The sequence below is a fragment of the Mobula hypostoma genome, chromosome 8 (genome assembly GCF_963921235.1).
Source record: "Mobula hypostoma chromosome 8, sMobHyp1.1, whole genome shotgun sequence".
Taxonomy (NCBI): domain Eukaryota; kingdom Metazoa; phylum Chordata; class Chondrichthyes; order Myliobatiformes; family Myliobatidae; genus Mobula; species Mobula hypostoma.
The window spans coordinates 113,812,193-113,834,584 of record NC_086104.1 but is presented as its reverse complement, the minus strand read 5'-3'; the positions used below and the strand labels follow the sequence as shown (position 1 = coordinate 113,834,584).

General features: G+C 43.8%; 1 protein-coding gene across 1 annotated transcript in view; it reads left to right on the top strand.

Annotated features, from left to right (window-relative positions):
* tarbp1 (TAR (HIV-1) RNA binding protein 1) overlaps nt 1-22,392 on the top strand; it is a 400,954-nt gene that overhangs the window by 64,958 nt on the left and 313,604 nt on the right. Inside the window, 2 exon segments of the mRNA XM_063057295.1 lie at nt 4,404-4,503; nt 13,493-13,671. Coding sequence (XP_062913365.1) covers nt 4,404-4,503; nt 13,493-13,671 — 279 coding nt within the window.

The window sequence follows — 22,392 nt, the reverse complement described above, 5'->3', positions numbered from 1 at the left end:
GCAAAACCGTAATTTGATAAGAGCAGACCATGGGTACGGTAAAAAAAAATCTCAAAGTCCCGATAGCCCCAACATCTCACACAGATGGTAGAAGGAAGAAATTCTCCCTGCCATCAGCTTCCAGCACCGTAAACTTGCCGATGCAGCATCCTGGAAGCACCTGACCACAGTACGACTCTGAGTCAGTCCGAAAACTTCGAGCCTCCGACCAACCCTCTGACACTGAGCACCATCTCTGCAGAGCGCTTCGACCCCGGTCCCGGCCGCCAAGCAACAGGCAAAGCCGAGGATTTGAGGCCCTCCCCTCCGGAGATTTTGGATCACACAGTGGCAGCGAAGCAGGCATTTCAGAAGTTTAACCAGATGTTCCTCTGTGCTCTCACGTCTGCCTCCATCAAATCAGAATTGTGCACTGCCTTCTACTTGACAGATTACAGATATTCATTACCGGAGAGGCCGCGCACGCTGCGTCGCATCGCCATCTTCTCCTCCTCCCGACAAACAACAGTACAGATCCCTGAGGTATACCACTAGTCACTGGCCTCCAACCTGACAAACAGTTATCCGCCACTACTCTCTGGCGTCTCCATCCAGCCACTGTTGAATCCATTTTACTACTTAAATATTAATACCTAACGATTGAACCTTCCTAACTAACCTTCCGTGTGGAACCTTGTCAAAGGCCTTACTGAAGTCCATATAGACAACATCCACCACTTTACCCTCGTCAACTTTTCTAGTAACCTCATCAAAAAATTCAATAAGATTTGTCAAACATGACTTTCCACGCAGAAATCCATGTTGACTGTTCCTAATCAGACTCTGTCTATCCAGATAATTATACATACCATCTCTAAGAATACTTTCCATTAATTTACCCACCACTGACATCAAACTTACAGGCCGATAATTGCTAGGTTTACTCTTAGAACCCTTTTTAATCAATGGAACAACATGAGCAATATGCCAGTCCTCCAGCACCATCCCGTTTCTAATGACATTTGAAGTATTTCTGTCAGAGCACCTGCTATTTCTACACTAACTTCCCTTAATGTCCTAGGGAATATCCTGTCAGGACCTGGAGACTTATCCACTTTTATGTTCCTTAAAAGCGCCAGTACTTCCTCTTCTTTAATCATCATAGTTTCCATAACTTCCCTACCGTTTCCCTTACCTTACACAATTCAATGTCCTTCTCCTTAGTGAATACCGAAGAAAAGAAATTGTTCAAAATGTCCCCCATCTCTTTTAGTTCCACACATAGCTGTCCACTCTGATTCTCTAAGGGACCAATTTTATCCCTCACTATCCTTTTGCTATTAATATAACTGTAGAAACCCTTTGGGTTTATTTTCACCTTACTTTGCCAAAGCAACCTCGTATCTTTTAGCTTTTCTAATTTCTTTCTTAAGATTCTTTTTAGGTTCTTTATATTCCTCAAGCACCTCATTTACTCCATGCTGCCTATATTTATTGTAGATATCTCTCTTTTTCCAAACCAACTTTCCAATATCCCTTGAAAACTGTATCTCTCTCAAACTTTTAACCTTTCCTTTCAACCTAACAGGAACATAAAGATTCTGTACCCTCAAAATTACACTTTTAATGACCTCCATTTCTCTATTCCATCCTTCCCATAAAACAAATTGTCCCAATCCACTCCTTCTAAATCCTTTCGCATCTCCTTAAAGTTAGCCTTTCTCCAATCAGAAATCTCAACCCTGGGTCCAGACCTATCCTTCTCCATAATTATATTGAAACTAATGGCATTGTGCATCCCAACACATAGGTCTCCTGACCTAGCTCATTCCCTAACAGGAGATCCAACACTGCCCCTTCTCTAGTTGGTAGCTGTATGTATTGCTGCAAAAAACTATCCTGCACACATTTTACAAACTCCAAACCATCCAGCCCTTTTACAGCAACACACATAAAAATTGCTGCTGAACGCAGCAGGTCAAGCAGCATCTCTAGGAAGAGGTACAGTTGACGTTTCAGGCCGAGACCCTTCGTCAGGACTAACTGAAAGAAGAGCTAGTAAGAGATTTGAAAATGGGAAGGGAAGTGGGAGATCTGAAATGATCGAAGAAGACAGGAGGGGGAGGGATGGAGCCAAGAGCTGGACAGTTGATTGTCAAAAGGGATATAAGAGGATCATGGGACAGGAGGCCTAGGGAGAAGGAAAGGGGGAGGGGGGAGGGGGGAAGCCCAGAGGATGGACAAGGGGTATAGTAAGAGGGACAGAGGGAGAAAAAGGAGAGAGAGAAAAAGAATGTGTGTATATAAATAAATAAATAAATAAAGGATGGGGTACGAGGGGGAGGTGGGGCATTAGCGGAAGTTTGAGAAGTCAATGTTAATGCCATCAGGTTGGAGGCTACCCTGACGGAATTTACAGTATGGGCTTCCCAGCCTATATGTGGAAAATTAAAATCTCCCACAATGCCAACCTTGTGCTTACTACAAATATCTGCTATCTCCTTACAAATTTGCTTTTCCAATTCTCGCTCCCCATTAGATGGTCTATAATACACCCCTATAAGTGTTACTACACCTTTCCCATTCCTCAATTCCGCCCAAATAGCCTCCCTAGACGAGCCCTCTGATCTATCCTGCCAGAACACCGCTGTAATATTTTCTCTGACAAGCAATGCAACACCTCCCCCTCTTGTTCTTCTAATTCTATCACACCTGAAGCAACGATATCCTGGAATATTTAGTTGCCAATCACACCCCTCCTCCAACCATGTTTCACTAATAGCTACAACATCATACTTCCAGGTATCAGTCCATGCTCTAAGCTATTTTAATGCTCCTAACATTAAAATAAATGCATTTAAGAAATTTTTCACCTCTTCCTCTCTGTAGTGGTGAGGAATCAGGAAATCTACAGAAGGATTTGGATTGGGAGAATCGGCAAAGAAGTGGAGATGGAATATGGTGTAGGGTAGTGTATGGCCATGCACTTTGGTAGAAAGGATAATGGCATAGACTATTTTCTTTATGGGGAGAAAACTCAGAAAGCAGAGATGCGAAGAGACTTGAGTCCTCGTGCAGGATTCCCTAAAGGTTAACTTTTAGGTTCCATCGGTGGCGAGGAAGGCAAATACAACGTTAGCATTCATTTCAAGAGGACGAGAATATAAAAGCAAGAATTTATGTTGAGGCTTTTTAAGACATTAGTCAGAAGTACTTGGAGTATTTTGAGCAGTTTTAGGCTCCTTATCTACGAAAAGATGTACTGGCATTGGAGGGGTTCCAGAGAAGGTTTACGCGAATGATTCTGAGAATGAAAGGGTTAATGTATGAGGAGTGTTTGATGGTTCCAGGCCTGTACTTGCTGGAGTTTAAAAGGGTGAGGGGTTATCTCATTTAAACCTGTTGAATATTAAAAGAATGGATGCAGAGAGGATGTTTCCCAAGGTGGGGGAGTCTTGAGACACAGCCATCTAGAACAGAGATGAGGAATTTTTTTTAGCCAGAGTATGATGATTGTATAGAATTCGTTGCAACAGGCAGCTGTGGAGGTCAAGTGATTGGACATTTTTAAAGCAGAGGTTGATATGTTAAAGGTTACAGGGAGAAGGCAGAAGAATGAGGTTGAGAGGTCTAATTGTGCTTCTATGTCTTATTAGTACTCATTGACACGTTACTATTTGTGGGGATTTGTTGTGCAGAACATCTTTTCTGTACTTTCTACATTACAGTCATAAGTATTCTTCAAATGTAATTTATTAATTGTTAGGTAGTTTGGAATGTCCTGAGTTTGTGAAATGTGCAATCTGTTCTTTCCCATGTGAAAAAGCACCTGCGCTCACCACTACCTCCTACCTACCTTCCAATTATAACTTGAATTAATAGAACATAACACAGTACAGGCCTTCCTGTGCATGATTTTGTGCCAACATCTTCAGTCTAAAGCTTTCTTGACAGATAGCCCTCCATTGTTTTTCTTTCCATGTGCATATCTGAGAGTCTTTTGAAGTCCCAAATGTACCTACTTCTACCACGACCCCTGTCAGTGCGTTCCATGAATCCACAACTCTGTTTTAACAGAAAGAAAACCTTCCTGTGATTCCCCCTAAACTCTCTTCCATTCATCTTAAAATTATGCCCCCTTGTATTAGTCATTTCTGCCCTGTTGAAATGGTGCTAGGTATCCACCCACTCTGTCAGTACCTCTCACAGAGATCTATAGTCATCTCTCATCTTCCTTTGCTGCAAAAAGAAAAGCCCTATCTTCCTTAATCTAATATTGCAGGATTGTAGAAATTCTGAGCTAAATTTGCGAGACTGGACTTGTCTGAAGTCTAAGACTGGCTGAATCTGGATGGTGCAATAAAGTTCTCCATTTCGTAGAGAATATACTTAACCTCAGTTGGCTCTGTTTTCTTGATAACCAGGGGAAAAGGACAGTTACCTGCCAGACTGGTTTGAGGCCCAGCTCGTTGCTCGAATGATTCTCCTTGCTGCTGACGTTGAAGAGCAACATTGCGCTGAAGGGTAATGTCTGTTGTTCCATACACATGTGTTCTATTATTTTGAGTGCAAATCAAAAGTAAAACTTGTTTCTGCCCTATGTGGGTTAAAATTGGTGAGTTGAAGTGAGTGTGAAGAAGTAATGCTGGAATTAATTATCACATTACAGTGCTTGAAATTTTCTTAGTGACACATTTTGAAATTAGTCTTTCAGCGTTTTTGTATTTTTTTCATTGAACATAGAACACCCCAGCATATTACAGGCCCTTCAGCCCATAATGTTTTGAAGACCTTTTAATCTACTCTAAGATCAATCTAACCCTTCCTTCCTATATAACCCTCCAATTTTTTTTATCATCCATGTGCCAATCTAAAATTTCTTATTGCCCTTAATGTATTTGTTTCCATTTTTGTGTAAAAAAAAATTACTTTTGACATTCCACCCCCATACTTCCCTTCAATCACCTTAAAATTATTCCCCTTTGTATTAACCATTTATACTTTTGGAAAAAACCCCTGGCTGTCTACTCTATCTCTGCCTCTAATCATTTTGTATACCTCTATCAAGTCATCTTTCATCCTCCTTCGCTCAAAGGAGAGAATCCCTTGCACACTCAATCTATCTTTATACAACATGCCCTCCAGTCCAGGCAGCATCCTGGTAAATCTGCTCTGCACCCTCTCTAAAGCTTCCACATTCTTCCTGTAATGAGGCAAGCAGAACAGAACACAACTTTCAGTGCCAAATGCCTGCATAAAATGTCAGGGCATCCAGGTAGCATGGAACTGATTGTGTTTGCTTTCACGTCAATAACGTGCTTCTTTCCTGACATCACTGCATTTTTCTTGAGAAGTTATACTGTTCTTATTGGGAGAATTTGCAGTTGTTTTTGTTTGTACTTTATGCAGATTCTTATATCAGTTGCCTTCTTTTGGCCTACAGTAGGCTACTTGTGAATGTGGGAATATACGACAATAACCTCCCACGAGCTCCCTGCAGCTTCCATCACTATCTTACACACCAGGGGCAATTTACACTGGCCTTTCATATGTGGGAGGAAACCAGAGCACCTGGTCGAAATTGGCATGGTGACTGGAAGAACTTGCAAGTACACACAGAGGTCAGTATCAAATCTGGCACTTTCTGAACCTGGGAGATAGCAACTCTACCAGCTGTACCACTTGCCTTGCTGTATTTTCTACAGTGGAGGGATGTGTTATTTACAATGGATAGAATCTGTTCAAGCACATAGACTGTAAGATTACCCTGGTGCCTAAGAAGAGCGTGGTAATCTGCCTCAATGACTATCATGCAGCAGCACTTGCATCTACAGTGATGAAGTGTTTTGAGAGGTTGGTGATGAAACAAAGCAACTCCTGCCTGAAAAGCGAACGAGATCCCCTCCAATTTGCCTAGCAGAGCAACAGGTCCACAGCAGATGCTATTTCATTGGCTCTTCACTCAACCCTGGAACATCTGGACAGCCAAGATGCTCTTTACTGACGATAGCTCAGCATTCAAAACTATCGTTCCCTCAAAACTAATCAATAAGCTTCAAGACCTTGACCTCAATACCACCTTGTGCAATTGGATCTTCCATTTCCTCACTTGCGGGCTGGCTGCATCACAGCCTGGTACACCAATGCCCTTGAACTGAAAGTCCTACAAAAAGTAATTGGTATGACTTAGTCCATCATGGGTGAACCTGTCCCCACAGTTGAGCACATCTATATGGAGCACTGTTGAAGGAAAGTACCATCCGTCATCAGGGATACCCCACCACGCCATCAGGAAGAAGGTATTAGAGACACAGGACTTGTACTACTACATTCTACCATCTACCCTCAGGCTTCTGAACCAGAGGGGATAACCTTATCAAATTTACTTACCCCATCAATGAACTGTTTCACCACCTGTGGACTCCCTTTCAAGGACTCTTCATCTCTTATTCTCAATATTTATTGATTATTTATTTATTTTTTATTATTATTGTTAGTTCTTTTTCTTTTTGTATTTGCCCACTTTTTTTTCGTCTTTTGCACACTGGTTGACCACCCTGCTGATGCAGTCTTTCATTGATTCTATTGTGGTTATTGAATTTAAGCAATTTTAAGCAAAAGTAATTAAGCAAGATAGTACTGTGTTCAAATGCAGCAGCCTCTTGGGGTGGGGGGGAGGACAGCAACCAAAGGTGCACTTTTCTTTTTCAAACATGTTTTTTATGACCGTAAGACTATACTGGAGTCCAAGAACTACAGGTGCTGCAAGTCTACTGCACCAGTGATTTGCTTGTTGTTCGGAGCAACCGGCCGGTGTCAAGGAGCAGGCAGATGTGTCAGAGAAGGAGAAGCTGGTGGTCTGGCCAGTCAGTGTTCAGAGGAACTGACCTGGCTGCAGACCGTGTTACTGCGTGCTATGCGAAGGCATCAGAATTGGTGCATGAAACAGTGTGCAGTGTAACCGTGAGTGTTTCTTGGATGTTTCTATTGCGATTGCAAGACTCTGTTGGACACTAATAATGTAAGATGCTGCAGACCTGTTTCCCTTGTTTGGTGGAAAGACAGGTGATGAGGCAGCAGCGTGGCCGTGGCTGTAGTGAAGACTAAGCCTCTGGCTGCAGGCTTGCCTGCTGCTGCAGTCCAGGTGAGGAGACACCGGAGGCAGCATAGTGTTGTGTTTGTGCTCGGTTGGAGGCTGGCCTCTCCTATTGGTGCTGCTGTCCAGTGTTCAACCAGTGGAATGTCAGGCTGGATTGACCATAAGACCATAAGACAAAGGAGCAGAAGTGGGCCATTTGGCCCATCGAGTCTGCTCCGCCATTTTATCATGAGCTGATCGATTCTCCCATTTAGTCCCACTCCCCCGCCTTCTCACCATAACCTTTGATGCCCTGGCTACTCAGATACCTATCAATCTCTGCCTTAAATACACCCAATGACTTGGCCTCCACTGCTGCCCGTGGCAACAAATTCCATAGATTCACCACTCTCTGACTAAAAAAATTTCTTCGCATTTCTGTTCTGAATGGGCACCCTTCAATCCTTAAGTCATGCCCTCTCGTACTAGACTCCCCCATCATGGGAAACAATTTGGCCACATCCACTCTGTCCATGCCTTTCAACATTCGAAATGTTTCTATGAGGTCTCCCCTTATTCTTCTAAACTCCAAGGGATACAGACCAAGAGTGGACAAACGTTCCTCATATGTTAACCCTCTCATTCCCGGAATCATTCTAGTGAATCTTCTCTGTACCCTCTCCAACGTCAGCACATCCTTTCTTAAATAAGGAGACCAAAACTGCCCACAGTACTCCAAGTGAGGTCTCACCAGCACCTTATAGAGCCTCAACATCACATCCCTGCTCCTATACTCTATTCCTCTAGAAATGAATGCCAACATTGCATTCGCTTTCTTCACTACTGACTCAACCTGGAGGTTAACTTTAAGGGTATCCTGTACGAGGACTCCCAAGTCCCGTTGCATCTCAGAACTTTGAATTCTTTCCCCATTTAAATAATAGTCTGATTGCTGGAATCTGTACATAAATTTGTATGTTGCTCAGGGTCTTGGAATGTACATGTGTTTTCTTGCATAAATGTGTTTTTTTTTAATCTCTCTCGCTATTTTGTATATATGTTATGCACCTTGGCCCCAGAGGAATGATGTCTTGTTCGACTGTATCCATGTTTGGTTTGAATAATAATTGAACTTGATTTGATTTATTGAGAATGCTTGTAAGAAAATGGACCTCAGGTTGTATACAATGACATAAATGTACTTTGATAATGAATTTACTTTGAAGCTTTGAACTTTGAAGATAATATGAAGATAAGATGAAAATAATTTGCCTATTTGCTCTGCAATTGTGCAGTTTGTATACAGGGTTAGAGAGGCTGAAAACTGCAAACATGTGTCAAGTTCTGGCTGGGCCATGTATAGACTGTCCGTGGACACGATAAGAAGAAGAAGCTCTGCAATTCAATCATGGTTGATGAGACGGCCTACAGAGAGGAAGTGGAAGAGCGTGAGGCCTGGTGTCAGACAAATAACTTCTTCCTCAATGTCAATGAGAAATAGGAGATGGTTATTGACTCAGAAGAACTCACACTGCTCACAACCCTCATTACATCAGCGGCACAGCAGTGGAAACTGTGAGCAGTTTCAAGTTCCTGGGAGTGCATATCTCACACAACCTCTCATGGTCCCAGAACACATCCCACACAATCAGAAAAATTCACCAACACCTCAACTTCCTGAGGAAGTTGAAGAGAGCTGGACAATGTACATTATTCTACAGATATGCTGTAGAGAGCATCTTAACATGCTGCAACACTGTATGGTACAGAAACTGCTCTGGAGTGGACAGGAAAGCTCATGTAGTCAAAACTGCCTGATGCATCAGTGGCACCAGCCTACCCACCATCAAGGAAATGTATGCAGAAAGGTGCATTAAAGGGGACAGTAACATCTGCCCTTGTCCCATCCCATCAGGGAGGAGGCTATTTGACATCTACTCCAGGACCACCAGACTCAAAAACTGTTACTTTGCCCCAGCAGTAAGGCTGATTATCGCTTCTACCACTAACCCACTACATCCCTCAGCACCTGTACTTTATCATTTCATGTCTATCACCTCGTGTACAGACACTCCTGTGCTCAGTGCACTTTCTGGCCATGCAATCAATCTATGTGTATAATCTATCTTATGTATTTATATTTATTGTTCTTTTATTATTATGTTCTTTGGCTTATTGATCGAGCATAACAATTATTTCATTCTCTTTTACACCTAGAAAGTGTCCTCTCCATAGCTACCTTATCTAGTCCTTCTAGTCCTTTCAAAAATTGGTAGGTTATAATGATAATTCCCCTCCACCCCCCACATTCTTCTAAATTCCAGTGAGTGCAGGTCCAAAGCTGCCAAATGCCCCTCATACGTTAATCCCTTCAGTCCCGGAATAATCTTCGTGAACCTCCTCTGGACTTCCTTCAATGACTACACATCCTTTCTGAGATATGGGGCCCAAAACTGTTGACAATACTCCAAGTGTGACCTGTGTCTTAGTAAGACTCGTGTCTTATAAAGCCTCAGCATTATCTTCTTGCTTTTATATTCTATTCCCCTTCAAATAAATGCCAACATTGCATTTGCCTTCTTTACCACAGACTCAACCTGTGAATTAACCTTCTGGGAGTCTTGTGTGAGGACTCCCAAGTCCCTTTGCACCTCTGTTTGAATTTTCTCCCCATTTAGATAATGTGCACTATTCTTCCTTTTACCAAAATGTATTATCATAAATTTCCCAACACTGAATTCCATCTGCCGCTTTTTTACCCATTCTTCCAATTTTGTCAATGCTGCAATTGCATTGCTTCCTCAGCACTACCTACCTCTCTACCTATCTTCGTATCATCTGAAAACTTTGCCACGAAGCCATCAATTCCATTATCCAAATATTTGACAAACAATGTGAAAAGTATCAGTCCCAGTACTGACCCTGAGGAACACCACTAGTCACTGCCAACCAACCAGAAAAGTTCCCTTTCATTCTCACTGGCTGCCTCCTGTCTGTCAGCCATTCCTCTATCCATGCCAGTTTGTTTCCTGTAAAGTCACAGGAATTTATCTTGTTAAGCAGCCTCGTATGTGGCACTTTTTATTGAAGCTACACCCTCTAGACTCTCCTCCTATTGGAAACATCCTCTCCACATCCACTCTATCCAGGCCTTTGAATAGGTTTCTACCCTCCTCATTCTTCTAAACTCCAGTGAGTATAGGTGAGAGCCATTAAAAATGCTCCTCATAGGTTAATTTTTCATTGCTGGGATCATTGTTGCAAACCTCCTTGGACACTTTCCAATGCTAGCACATCCTTTATTTGATCTGAGCACAAAAACTAGCAAACCATTCCATTCACACAGGCATATTTGAGAAGTTGTGTCACTGATTGACCTTGGAGGGAATGATCTGAGTGTCAGGTATAGTTGCAAGAAAAACTTCGTGGACCTTTGCAGTTACCTGGTTTTCTGTATTAATTATTCATAAAATGTGGTCCGTTCTTAATCTAAGTCACAAAAATAGACAAACACAATCTGCCAAAGCTAATAACACACAAACAATTGTACTACTTTTTGCCAATACTGAGTACACCATTTAAACAATCACAGTCCAGGTTCAAAAAATTATGTGAACCTCTGGGGTAATGCCTTTTACAAAAGCTATTCGGAGTTAGGTGTTTCAATCAATGAGATGAGATTGGAGGTATGGGTTGTAAAGGTGCCTGCCCTTTAAAAAAGACACACAAAGTCAGGTTACTGACAGAGCGTGCTCTTCTCTTTCTTTTTAAATCTTTTTATTGAGTAAGTATACAAAAAAGGTAAGCCATATAAACATTAATACAATGTTAAAGTATAATAAAATTCCAAAAGATAACAATACCAAAAAGAAAATACTACAAACAATGTAATTTAAGCATAAGAAACCAAGATAACATAATAGTATACTAGATTTTATATATATCAATGGAAAAAAAGAAAAAAAAACCCCCCAAAAAAAACCCACCGTGCAACTAACTAAAAGCAAAGCAAAGCAATGGGCTAACTTGAAACCAAACAGAGTTAAACTTAAAATCACGTCCTCAATCCCGACCTCCATTAAAACAGTGAAAAAAAAACAAGAAGGGTAAATATTACATTAAATGAAAATATCGAATAAAAGGTCCCCAAATCTGTTCAAATTTAAATGAAGAATCATAAAGGTTACTTCTAATTTTCTCCAGATTCAAACATAAAATCGTGCTCTTCTCAAGAAAGATCTGTTTATATGCGTCATGCCTTGATCAAAACAACTTTCAGAGGACCTTAGAAGAGTTGTAGAGATACATGAAGCTGGAAAAGGCTACAAAAGCATTTTTAAAGATCTAAGTGTTCCTCAGTCCACAGTAAGAAAAATTGTCCGCAAATAGGGGAAATTCAGTTTGATAGCTCCTCTCCCTAGGAGTGGGCATCCTGTAAAAACCACACCGAGAGCACAATGTGCAATGTTGAAGGAAGCGAAAAAGAACCCAGGTAATGGCAAAAGACTTGCAGAAATCTCTAGAGCTTGCTAAAGTCTCTGTTCATGTGTCCACAATAAGAAAAACACTGAACAAGAATGGTGTTCATGGAAGGACACCACGGAGGAAATCACTGCTCTCAAAATCAAAGCATTGCTGCATGTCTCAAATTTGAAAAAGACCACCTGGATGTTCTATATCACTTCTGGGACAGTGTTCTGTGGTTGGATGAGACAAAAGTTTATTTTTCTTTGGCAGAAATGCACTGCACACCATCAACAAAACCTCATCCCAGCTGTGAAGCATTATGAAAGGAGCATCATAGTTTGGGGCTGCTTTGCTGCCTCACAGCCTGGACAGCTTACAATCATTGAGGGGACAATGAATTCAAAATTGTATCAAGACGTTTTACAGGAGAATGTCAGGCTGGTGGTCCGTTGCCCGAAGCTTAATAGAAGTTAGATGATGCAACAGGACAATGATCTGAAACAAGAGTAAATCAATAACAGAATGGTTTCAAAAGAACAAAATTTGTGTTTTGTGTTACGTACCCTGTAACTGGGTTGCCAAACCAGCAGAAATGGAACACTCGTTGGAGTCTGTGATTAGTAGGAACTAATAAAGTTTTATTAAAGAAATAAGTAATACAGTACACTAACCGCAAGGATATAAATGTAACAGGTTAGCAATGATAGTATACACATATACACAGAAATAGGGTAATAGGAATCAACCAAGGTCTATCGCAGTCTAGGGGTAAAATGATCAAGGTGAAGCAGAGTTCAGTTCAGTCTAGTGCAGTTCGAAGTAATCGCTGTTGTTGTACCGTTGGAGAGAGAGAGTGAGAGATGCAGTTGGTTTCAGGCAAACCTTTCGATGCCTTCTGATCCAGCTGTGGTCACCAACTGTGACCCCTCCGTTCCGGATGCGATCGTTTTTCCGTGGTGAACCTGGCACCCAGGCAAGGGCGGACACATACCAGGTTCCCACCGATCATACCTTTACACCCTGTGAGCCTCCGACCGATTCCTGCGAACCGGTCCTCCAAACTCCCACCAACTTGTGGGGTACACTGCTGTTTCCAGGGTCTTGTGGCATGTGTGTGTCGTGCCTTAGCAAACCCGCTATTTTTATCCCCCTGATGGGGTATCACCTGTCCATCAAACTTCAAACAGTTCAGGTTCAAAGCAAACGGTCTGTGGCAGACGCCAACATCTGATTTGTGTCTCTTTCTCGTTAATCTCTCTCTTCTCTCTTATTAGCATTTTGAATATTTCTCCATTTTCTTTCGTTATCTCTCATTAGCATCATCCGTTCTGCAGCTCTGCTTGGCTTCACACATGACATTTGGAATTGCCAAGTAAGAGTCCAGACTTTATCCCAATTGTGGCATGTCCTGAAGGGGGCTGTTCATGCAAGATATCCCAGAAATATTGATGAACTGAACCAGTTTTGTATGGCGGAATGGTCTAAAATTCCTCCTCACCATTGTGCAAGTCTGATCAGCAGCTACAGGAAACGTCTGGTGGAGATTATTGCTGCTGAAGGAGGTTCTACCAGTTATTAAATACAAGGGTTCATATACTTTGTCCAGCCTGGACTGTGAATGAATAAACAATGTGTTCAATAAAGACATGAAAAGTACAATTATTTATTTAGGCAGATTGTGTTTGTTTATTATTGTGACTTAGATGAAGACCAGACCACATTTTATGAGTGATTAATGCAGAGCACCAGGTATCGCAAGGGTTCATATTTTTTTTCTTGCAACTACACCTTCAATTGAATATCCTTGGGCTGCACTTTGCCAGTGAGTGAACCAGCCAGCACCTGACCACGTTGTCTCTGGTCTTCTAGGACTGAAGTGCTTCAGGATTAAAAACTTGTCATTTGTTCAAGTTTAAAAATGTGTCCTTTCCAAATGCTTCTGCTAATGCTTTTTCTTTTTAAATTTAGTGCTATATACACTGGGGATCAGAATGCCTTGGCTTGTTTCTTACAACCACTTCTGGATACCTTAACAAAGTTGAATGCTCATGCTTACCTACCTTTACTGAAAGCAGACAAGAGCTTGCAACTGTTGCTGAAATTGTTGAAGATGTCCGTACCAAAGCACAATACAACAACATCAGAAGGTTAGTTACCCCTTAAAATATAGAATTTGAGATGGTTTGTAGATTCTCCCTCTCTTCTGTCTCTCTCCACCCGCCCCCCCCATCTCTCCCTCTCTTCTGTTTGTCTCTCCCTCTTTTTGGTGTCTCCCTCCTGTCTCTCTGTCCCCACTGTCCCCCACCTCTGTCTGTCGTCCCCTCTTCCCCCCCACCCGTCTGTCCCCCACTCCTCTGTCTGGTCCCCCCCTTCTGTCTTCCCCCCCCCACTCTCTGTCTTCCCCCACCCAACTCTCTCTTCAGAACTGTTGTGTAGGAGGAGTGATACTGGAGGCAAGCTGGGAATGAACATTTGACCTATCTGTCACGGTTTCACATAAAGCATAAAGAATTTACTGAGTTCATTGGGGATGACAAAGCACTAACAGTACCACAAGCATCCTGCACTGACTGTTCCCCGAGCTCGCAGTTTTGTTCCCAAGAAGCTTCCTGTAAATTTGACCTGCAACAGAGACCTGAAACTATCTGGGATGCTCAAAGTGCAGTCTGGTGGATAAATCCCTCGGGCCTGACTGAGTGCACTCTCGGACTTTTTGGGAGGCTAGAGGCGAGTTTGTGGGGATATTTCCTTCGTCATTAGTCACTGGTGAAATTCCTAAAGATGGGGAGGTGGAGAACATTGTTCTATTGTTTAAAGTGAGTAGCAAGGACAAACCAGGGAACAGCAGGCTGGACAATCTGACATCATTACTTCCGGCTTGGTTGGCTGCTCTGATATTAATGATGGGAAAACAGCAAATATTCTTGTTTTAGCCTGTTATGGCTGAGAGCCACAACTGCATCTCAGGTGTGTACAGTCAGTAATGATGTTTTAATAAGATTAGACAATCTATCACTGCTCAAAACTGATGGAACTAGATCAGACAGTGGCCAGTGGACTGTTCATTTAAGCTGCCAGCAGAAGCGGGGTCACCACACTGGATTAATTGTGTGTTTAAAAAAAAATACATGGTTTTTGACTCCCAATACCAACTATCTTGCTGGCAAACGTACTGTCTCTGGTAAATAAGACTGACTGTCTCAGAGGTAGAGTGGTGATTCTTGGTTAACCCTTGTGTGCCGGACCAAACAATTTGAATAGTTCACTATACACTGCCTAGATAGGTCTGTCGAATCTCTCAAAAGCAGAGGTGGAGGTGTGTGCTTCATGATCAATTCCTCATGGTGCACTAATGTTGCTGTGCTTTTCCAATCCAGTGCCCTGAATATGGAATATTTCACGATCAAGTGTCGTCTATTTTCCCTGCCTCAGATCTCAGCGATTATTTTCGTAGCGACATACATTTCACCTCAGAACAGATTCTGGACAAACTGAGCGATGTAATCAACAGGCACGAAACTGCACATTCTGATGCCTTCTCCATCATTTTGGGGGATTTTAACCAGGCCAGCTTGAAAAAGTCATTAAATATTTATAAATCACTTGTAGTACCAGAGGAAACAACACACTGGACCACTGCTACACCACCATCAAGAGAGCCTACTGTGCTATTCCATGCCCTGACTTCGAGAAGTCTGATCACCTGGCTGTACTTCTACTCCCTGAGTATAGACAGAGACTGAAGGCTGCAGCACCAATAGTGAGGACCAAGAAGGTATGGACAAAGGAAGCACAGGAGCGCTTACAGGACTGCTTTGAATCAGCGGTCAGGACTGTACTTAGAGGTTCATCTCCGAGTCTGGATGAGTATGCTACAGTTATTACTGACTTCATTAAAACCTGTGGGGTTGAGTGTGTGCTTACAAATTCTTACTGTACATTCCCAAACTATGAATGAACCAAGAGATTCGAAGTTTCTTGAGGGCTAGATCTGTGGCATTTAAGTCTGGCGACCCCGGTCTGTGCAAGAAAACCATGTATGACTTGCGGAGGGCTACTTCAGGAGTTAAGAAACAATTCCGAGAGAGGTTAGAGGCGATGTTGGAGGGTTTGCACGCCGTTACATCCTACAAAGAAAACCCCACATCATGAATGGAAGTGATGCTTCGCTTCCAGATGAGCTCAACGCCTTCTATACCCACTTTGCAAGGGAGAATAAAAATACAGTTATGAGGATCTCTGAAGCGTCCAGTGACCCTGTGAACTCTGTCTCGAAGGCCAACGCCAGGCGGTCTTTCAGGAGGGTGGCTCCTTTCAAGGTGGCAGGCTCTGATGGAAAACTTCTGCCATCCAACTGGCAGGGGTGTTCAAAAACATTTTCAATCTCTCACTGGTTTAGTTGGAAGTTCCCACCTGCTTCAAAAGGGCAACAATTATACCAGTGTGAGCTGCTTTAATGGCTATCGTCCAGTAGATTAGATTAGATTAAATTATGAGGACACGCAGTCCTCTTTTATTGTCATTTAGTAATGCATGCATTAAGAAATGATACAATGTTTCTCCAGAATGATATCATAGAAACACATGACAAACCGACTGAAAAACTGACAAAAACCACATAATTATAACATATAGTTACAACAGTGCAAAGCAATATCGTAATTTGATAAAGAACAGACCATGGGCACTGTAAAAAGTCTCAAAGTCTCTTGAAAGTCCCATCATCTCATGCAGATGGTGAAACTCCAGTGCCGCAAACTTGCCGATGCAGCATCCTGGAAGCATCCGACTCCGAGTCTGTCCGAAAACTCCGAGCCTCCGACCAGCTCTCCGACACCGAGCACCATCTCTGCCAGGGCTTCGACCCCAGCCCCGGCAACAGGCAATAGGCAAAGCCGAGGATTTGGGGCCTTCCCCTCTGGAGATTCTCGATCGCACAGTAGCAGCGGCAGCGAAGTGGGCATTTCAGAAGTTTCTCCAGGTGTTCCTCCGTGCTTCTCACAGCTGTCTCCATCAAATCAGGATTGTGCACGGCCCCTAGTTAATACATACGATATCATTCGGAACGGCCGCGCAGGCTGCATCGCGCCACCGTCTTCTCTCCCTCCTGAAGACTCCGGTGATGAAGTGCTTTGAGAGGTTGTTCATAGCTAGAATCAACTTCTGTCTCAGTAAGGGCCTGGACCCTCTGCAATTCACCTATCGCCACAACAGGTCGATGGCAAACTTGATTTCAGTGGCTCTCCATGAAGCCTTGAATCAGCTGGGCAATACAAATACCACTGTCAGGTTGCTGTTTATTGACTGTAGCTCATCGTTCTTATAGTTCTGATTGAAAAGCTACAGAAGCTGAGAGTCTGTACCTACCTCTGCAACTGGTTCCTCAACTTCTTAACTGGAAGACCTCAATCTGTGTAGATTGGTGCTAATATCTCCACCTCACTGACAATCAACATTGGCTCACCACAAGATGTGTACTTAGCCCACTGCTCTACTGTCTCTACACCCATGACCTTGTAGCTAGGTGGAGCTCAAACACCATCTGTAAATTTGCTGATGATACGATCATTGTTGGGAGAATCTCAGATGGTGATGAGATGGTGTACAGGAGCAATATATACCTGCTACTTGAGTCATGTCACAGCAATATCCTTACACTCAATATTAATAAGACCAAAGAATGAGGGAACACAACCCAGTCCTTGTAGAGGGATCAGAAGTGGAGAGAGAGCAATTTCAAGTTCCTTGGTGAGGACCTAACTTGGTTGCAACATATTGTGGCCCTCTGAGCGTGGGCAGAATTCCTAGTGGGCAGCGCTACTTATTGTTCTTGTTTTAAAATGCTTCTGTTGGATTGTGGTCTATACAGCATGTGTGCTTGTGGGTCACTCTGACTGTAACTGGGGTGTGTAATAATCACCTCCCCCATCTGTATGTGACTGAGTGGATTCTCTCCCTGGGTCCTAGTTTTTGTGCTTGTTGCAATAAAGCCAGCAGTTGATCTGAAAAAGCTTCTCTCATCTGTCGTCATGGACCAAATGCTTGCCACTTTGGTATCAGGAGTGGGATTAGAAATTGACGGCGAGATTGAAGAGCTACGGCACCGGGTGGAGCACCTACCATGGGGAATAAGTTGAGGGACCAGGCAGTATGCCTCCCCCGCAACCCTGGGCTGGGCTTTCGAAGATGGGATGCCGACCCAGAGGGAGGACTTGGGAACTGAGCATCATACCTTCCTAGGGAACCCTGACGGGGCAAGCGTCCCCAATCCGGGGGTCATGGCAACACGCATCACCCGCCTCCCTCGTGGCCCTCATCAGGAAATCCAAGACACTGCAGTCATGGGAGGACGGACAACATGACAGGCACCACTGATGCCACTGGAGCAAGAGGAAGACCAACGGGCCTCAGCAATTCACACCACAAGGTCCACCCTAAAGCTCCCCAGGTACAATGGCACCAACTGCCTGGAGGTGTAAGTCAAGCGTGCTGCATAGAACAACGTGTTGAGCCCCAAAGAGACGGTGGTGTGCCTTGCCCTGACACTGGAAGGGGATGCCCTGTGGGCCCACCTGAACCTAAACTACAGGGCCCTCGTGGTGGTGCAGAAGCGGAGTTTTGAGCAGAGGTCCATGGTGGAAACATGAGGGAAGATTTGGGCAGCAGGTGGCTCCGTGTGGTTCACAGCTGATCTTCACCATCCAGTACCCTCCCATGGCCCAGCATGAGCTTGCCCTCCACGCCTTTGTAAAGGCGCCGATCCCAGAGCGCCTTTGGGAGTATGTTCGCCTGACTTCACCATCATTGCAGGCCGAGGCCCTGGTAGGGGCAGAGAGGGCAGAAGCAGTTTTAACCCCTAAGGTGTTCCAACGTCGCCAAGCACATCACAAGTTTGGGCTTGTGTCACTGAGGCGAGGAGGAAACTGATGATGTGGAACCCGTGAGACAGGTACGACCAGCACTGCACCGGCCCTGAACCGTGCCACAGAGCAATCTCTGCTACCACTGTGGGAAGGCAAGCTATGTGGCCTCGAACCACCCCGCACCAGCACTGTGTCACAGGCCAGCGCAGCCATCGGGAAATGCTTAGCGGGCAGCACTGCCTGAGACCTGCAGCGGAATCCCTCCGAGTGGACTGTTTGGGTGAAGGGCAAGGGTTGTATGTGGACTGCGCGGTGAGGGCATCAGGTGCTGTGTTGGTAGACACAAGGTCAACCATCACCATCATCTGTCCGAGTGTCCTCCCCAACATGGGTGATAGCGTCGGTGGTCAACTGGCTACAGTCACCAGTGACTGTGCGGTTATGAGAGGGAAGTGGAACCTCAAGTGTCAGCCGGCGGCAAGCTAGACTCCCCAACATTGACCAGCAGATGAGCAATTTTGTGTTTGACTCAGGTGAGGGGATGGGTGAGGGTGGTGCGGCAACCGGAATGGACAGAGGTCTCCACCCTGGTTCCAGAGACCAAAGCTCTATAGTCTTTGTGGGGCACGTTGGAGATGCGGGACAGGTTGCTGATCCAGCAGCGGGAGTTTTCTGATGTTCTGATGGCGTCAAACATCTTCCTGCAGCTGGTCATCCCTTGGGGCGGGGGGAGGCTCTGCACCATGGTGCTGTGGTCAGTGCGTGGGCTGGTGGGGGCTACCATTTCTAGGTTGTAAAGTCATTGGACAAACTGCATGAATGCTTCTGTTGGCCTGGGTGCAGTCAGGATGTGAAGCTGTTTGCATACTTCTGTGACGCTTGCATGTCCCAGTAGGGGCTGGGCCACCAGTCTAGAGCCCCAGTATGGGTCTTGTTCCCCACCCGAAAGGGACCTTAAGTTTGGAAGCTGTTAGAAGAGGTTGGGAGAGGTGCTCGACGCCGTCTCCGATGTGGTATGCCGTATTTGGTTGCCTGAGCGGCAGAAGGCAGTTGTGCTGCACCAGGACCGACTGGCACCGTGTCAGCCTTGGCCACCAGCGACCCAGCGAGGCTGAAGGAAGAAAGTGACACTCTGGGTGCCCTGCATCTTGCCTCACCAAACAGTGCTTCCTATTGGGGGAGGGGGCTACAGACACCGCACAGCGCCCAGGCAGTTTCGGCCAGCACCAGAAATTTTGAACTTTGCTGTGGACTCTGTGATTGCCAGGTGGGGGCAGTGTGGGACTCCAGAGGGCAGAGGTGGGGCAGTCAGCAGCCTGGCCCAGTATTCCTGGTGACCAGCACTATTTATTGTTCTTGTTTTAAAATGCTTTTCTGGGGTTATGATGGGAAGTTCAAGTTAATCTACTGTTACATTTTAGCTTGGCTCATAAAGTTATTCGCCTGTGTGTTTGTGGGTCACCCTGACTGTAACCGGGGTGTGTAATAATCACCTCCCCTGTCTGCACGTGACTGACTGGGTCATAGTGCCTGGCTTGTCACAATGAAATTCGCAGTTGAGCTAAACGAGCTTCTCTCATCTCTCATCATGGACTGAATGCTCGATACAATATTGATGCAGCTATAAAGAAGGCAAGACAGTGGCTATATTTCATTGAGAGTTTGAGGAGATTTGATTTGTCACCTAAAACATTTGAAAACTTATACAGCTGTACTGTGGAGAACATTCTGACAGGTTGCATCACTTTTGGTATGGAGGGGGGAGGTGGTAGCTACTGCACAGGACTGAAGTAAGCTGCAGAAAATTGTAAAATTAGTCAGCTCCATCATGGGTAATAGCCTCCGTAGTATCCAGGACATCTTCAAGGAGCAGTGCCTCAGGAAGGCAGCATTATGGACCCTCAAAACCCAGGACATGTCCTCTTTTCATTGTTACCATCAGGAAAGAGGCACAGGAGCCTGAAGGCACACATCTGATTTCTAAATGGGCATTGAACATATGAACACTACGACACTACCTTAAAAAAATATTCCTGATTTTTTCACTACTCATTTTAACCTAACTATTTAATATACATAATTACATTTCATTTTTAAATCTTTTTGTTAATTATTATTGAAAATCAATAAAAAAATACATTAAAGTAATCAAATCAACATATCCATATAACCATATAACAATTACAGCACGGAAACAGGCTATCTCGGCCCTTCTAGTCCATGCCGAACTCTTACTCTCACCTAGTCCCACCGACCTGCACTTAGCCCATAACCCTCCATTCCTTTCCTGTCCATATATCTATCCAATTTAACTTTAAATGACAACATCAAACCTGCCTCAACCACTTCTGCCGGAAGCTCGTTCCACACAGCTACCACTCTCTGAGTAAAGAAGTTCCCCCTCGTTACCCCTAAACTTTTGCCCTTTAACTCTCAACTCATGTCCTCTTGTTTGAATCTCCCCCTCTCTCAATGGAAGAAGCCTATCCACGTCAACTCTATCTCCCTCATAATTTTAAATACCTCCATCAAGTCACCCCTCAACCTTCTACGCTCCAAAGAATAAAGACCTAACTTGTTCAACCTTTCTCTGTAACTTAGGAGATGAAACCCAGGCAACATTTTAGTAAAACTCCTCTGTGCGCTCTCAATTTTATTGACATCTTTCCTATAATTTGGTGACCAGAACTGTACACAATACTCCAAATTTGGCCACACCAATGCCTTATACAATTTCAACATTACATCCCAACTCCTATACTCAATGCTCTGATTAATAAAGGCCTACATACCAAAAGCTTTCTTCACCACCCTATCCACATGAGATTCCACCTTCAGGGAACTATGCACCATTATTCCTAGATCCCTCTGTTCTACAGCATTCTTCAATGCCCTATCATTTACCATGTATGTCCGACTTTGATTAGTCCTACCAAAATGTAGCACCTTACATTTTTCAGCATTAAACTCCATCTGCCCACTCTTCAAACTGGCCTAAATCTCTCTGCAAGCTTTGAAAACCTACTTCATTATCCACAACGCCACCTATCTTAGTATCATCTGTTTACTTACTAATCCAATTTACCACCCCATCATCCAGATCATTAATATATATGACAAACAACATTGGACCCAGTACAGATCCCTGAGGCACACCGCTAGATACCGTCCTCTAATCTGACACACAGTTATCCACCACTACTCTCTGGCGTCTCCCATCCAGCCACTGCTGAATCCATTTTACTATTTCTATATTAATGCCTAACGATTGAACCTTTCTAACTAACCTTCCATGTGGAATCTTGTCAAAGGCCTTACTGAAGTCCATATAGACAACATCCACCGCTTTAACTTCGTCAACTTCCCTAGTAACCTCATCAAAAAATTCAATAGGATTTGTCAAACATGACCTTCCACACACAGCTCTGTGTTGACTGTTCCTAATCAGACCCTGTCTATCCAGATAATTATATATCCCATCTCTAAGAATACTTTCCATCAATTTACCCACCACTGATGTCAAACTCACAGACTGATAATTGCAAGGTTTACTCTTAGAACCCTTTTTAAATAATGGAACCACATGAGCAATATGCCAGTCCTCCGGCACCATCCCCGTTTCTAATGACGCTTGAAATATTTCTGCCAGAGCCCCTGCTATTTCCTAACTTATCCACTTTTGTATTCCTTAAAAGCGCCAGTACTTCCTCTTCTTTAATTGTCATACTTTCCATAACTACCCTTCTTGTGTCCTTTACCTTACACAATTCAATGTCCTTCTCCTTAGTGAATACCGAAGAAAAGAAATTGTTCAAAATCTCCCCCATCTCTTTTGGCTCCGCACATAGCCATCACCTCTGATTCTCTAAGGGACCAATTTTATCCTTCACTATCCTTTTGCTAGTAATATAACTGTCGAAACCCTTTGGATTTATTTTCACCTTACTTGCCAGAGCAGCCTCGTACCTTCTTTTAGCTTTTCTAATTTCTTTCTTAAGATTCTTT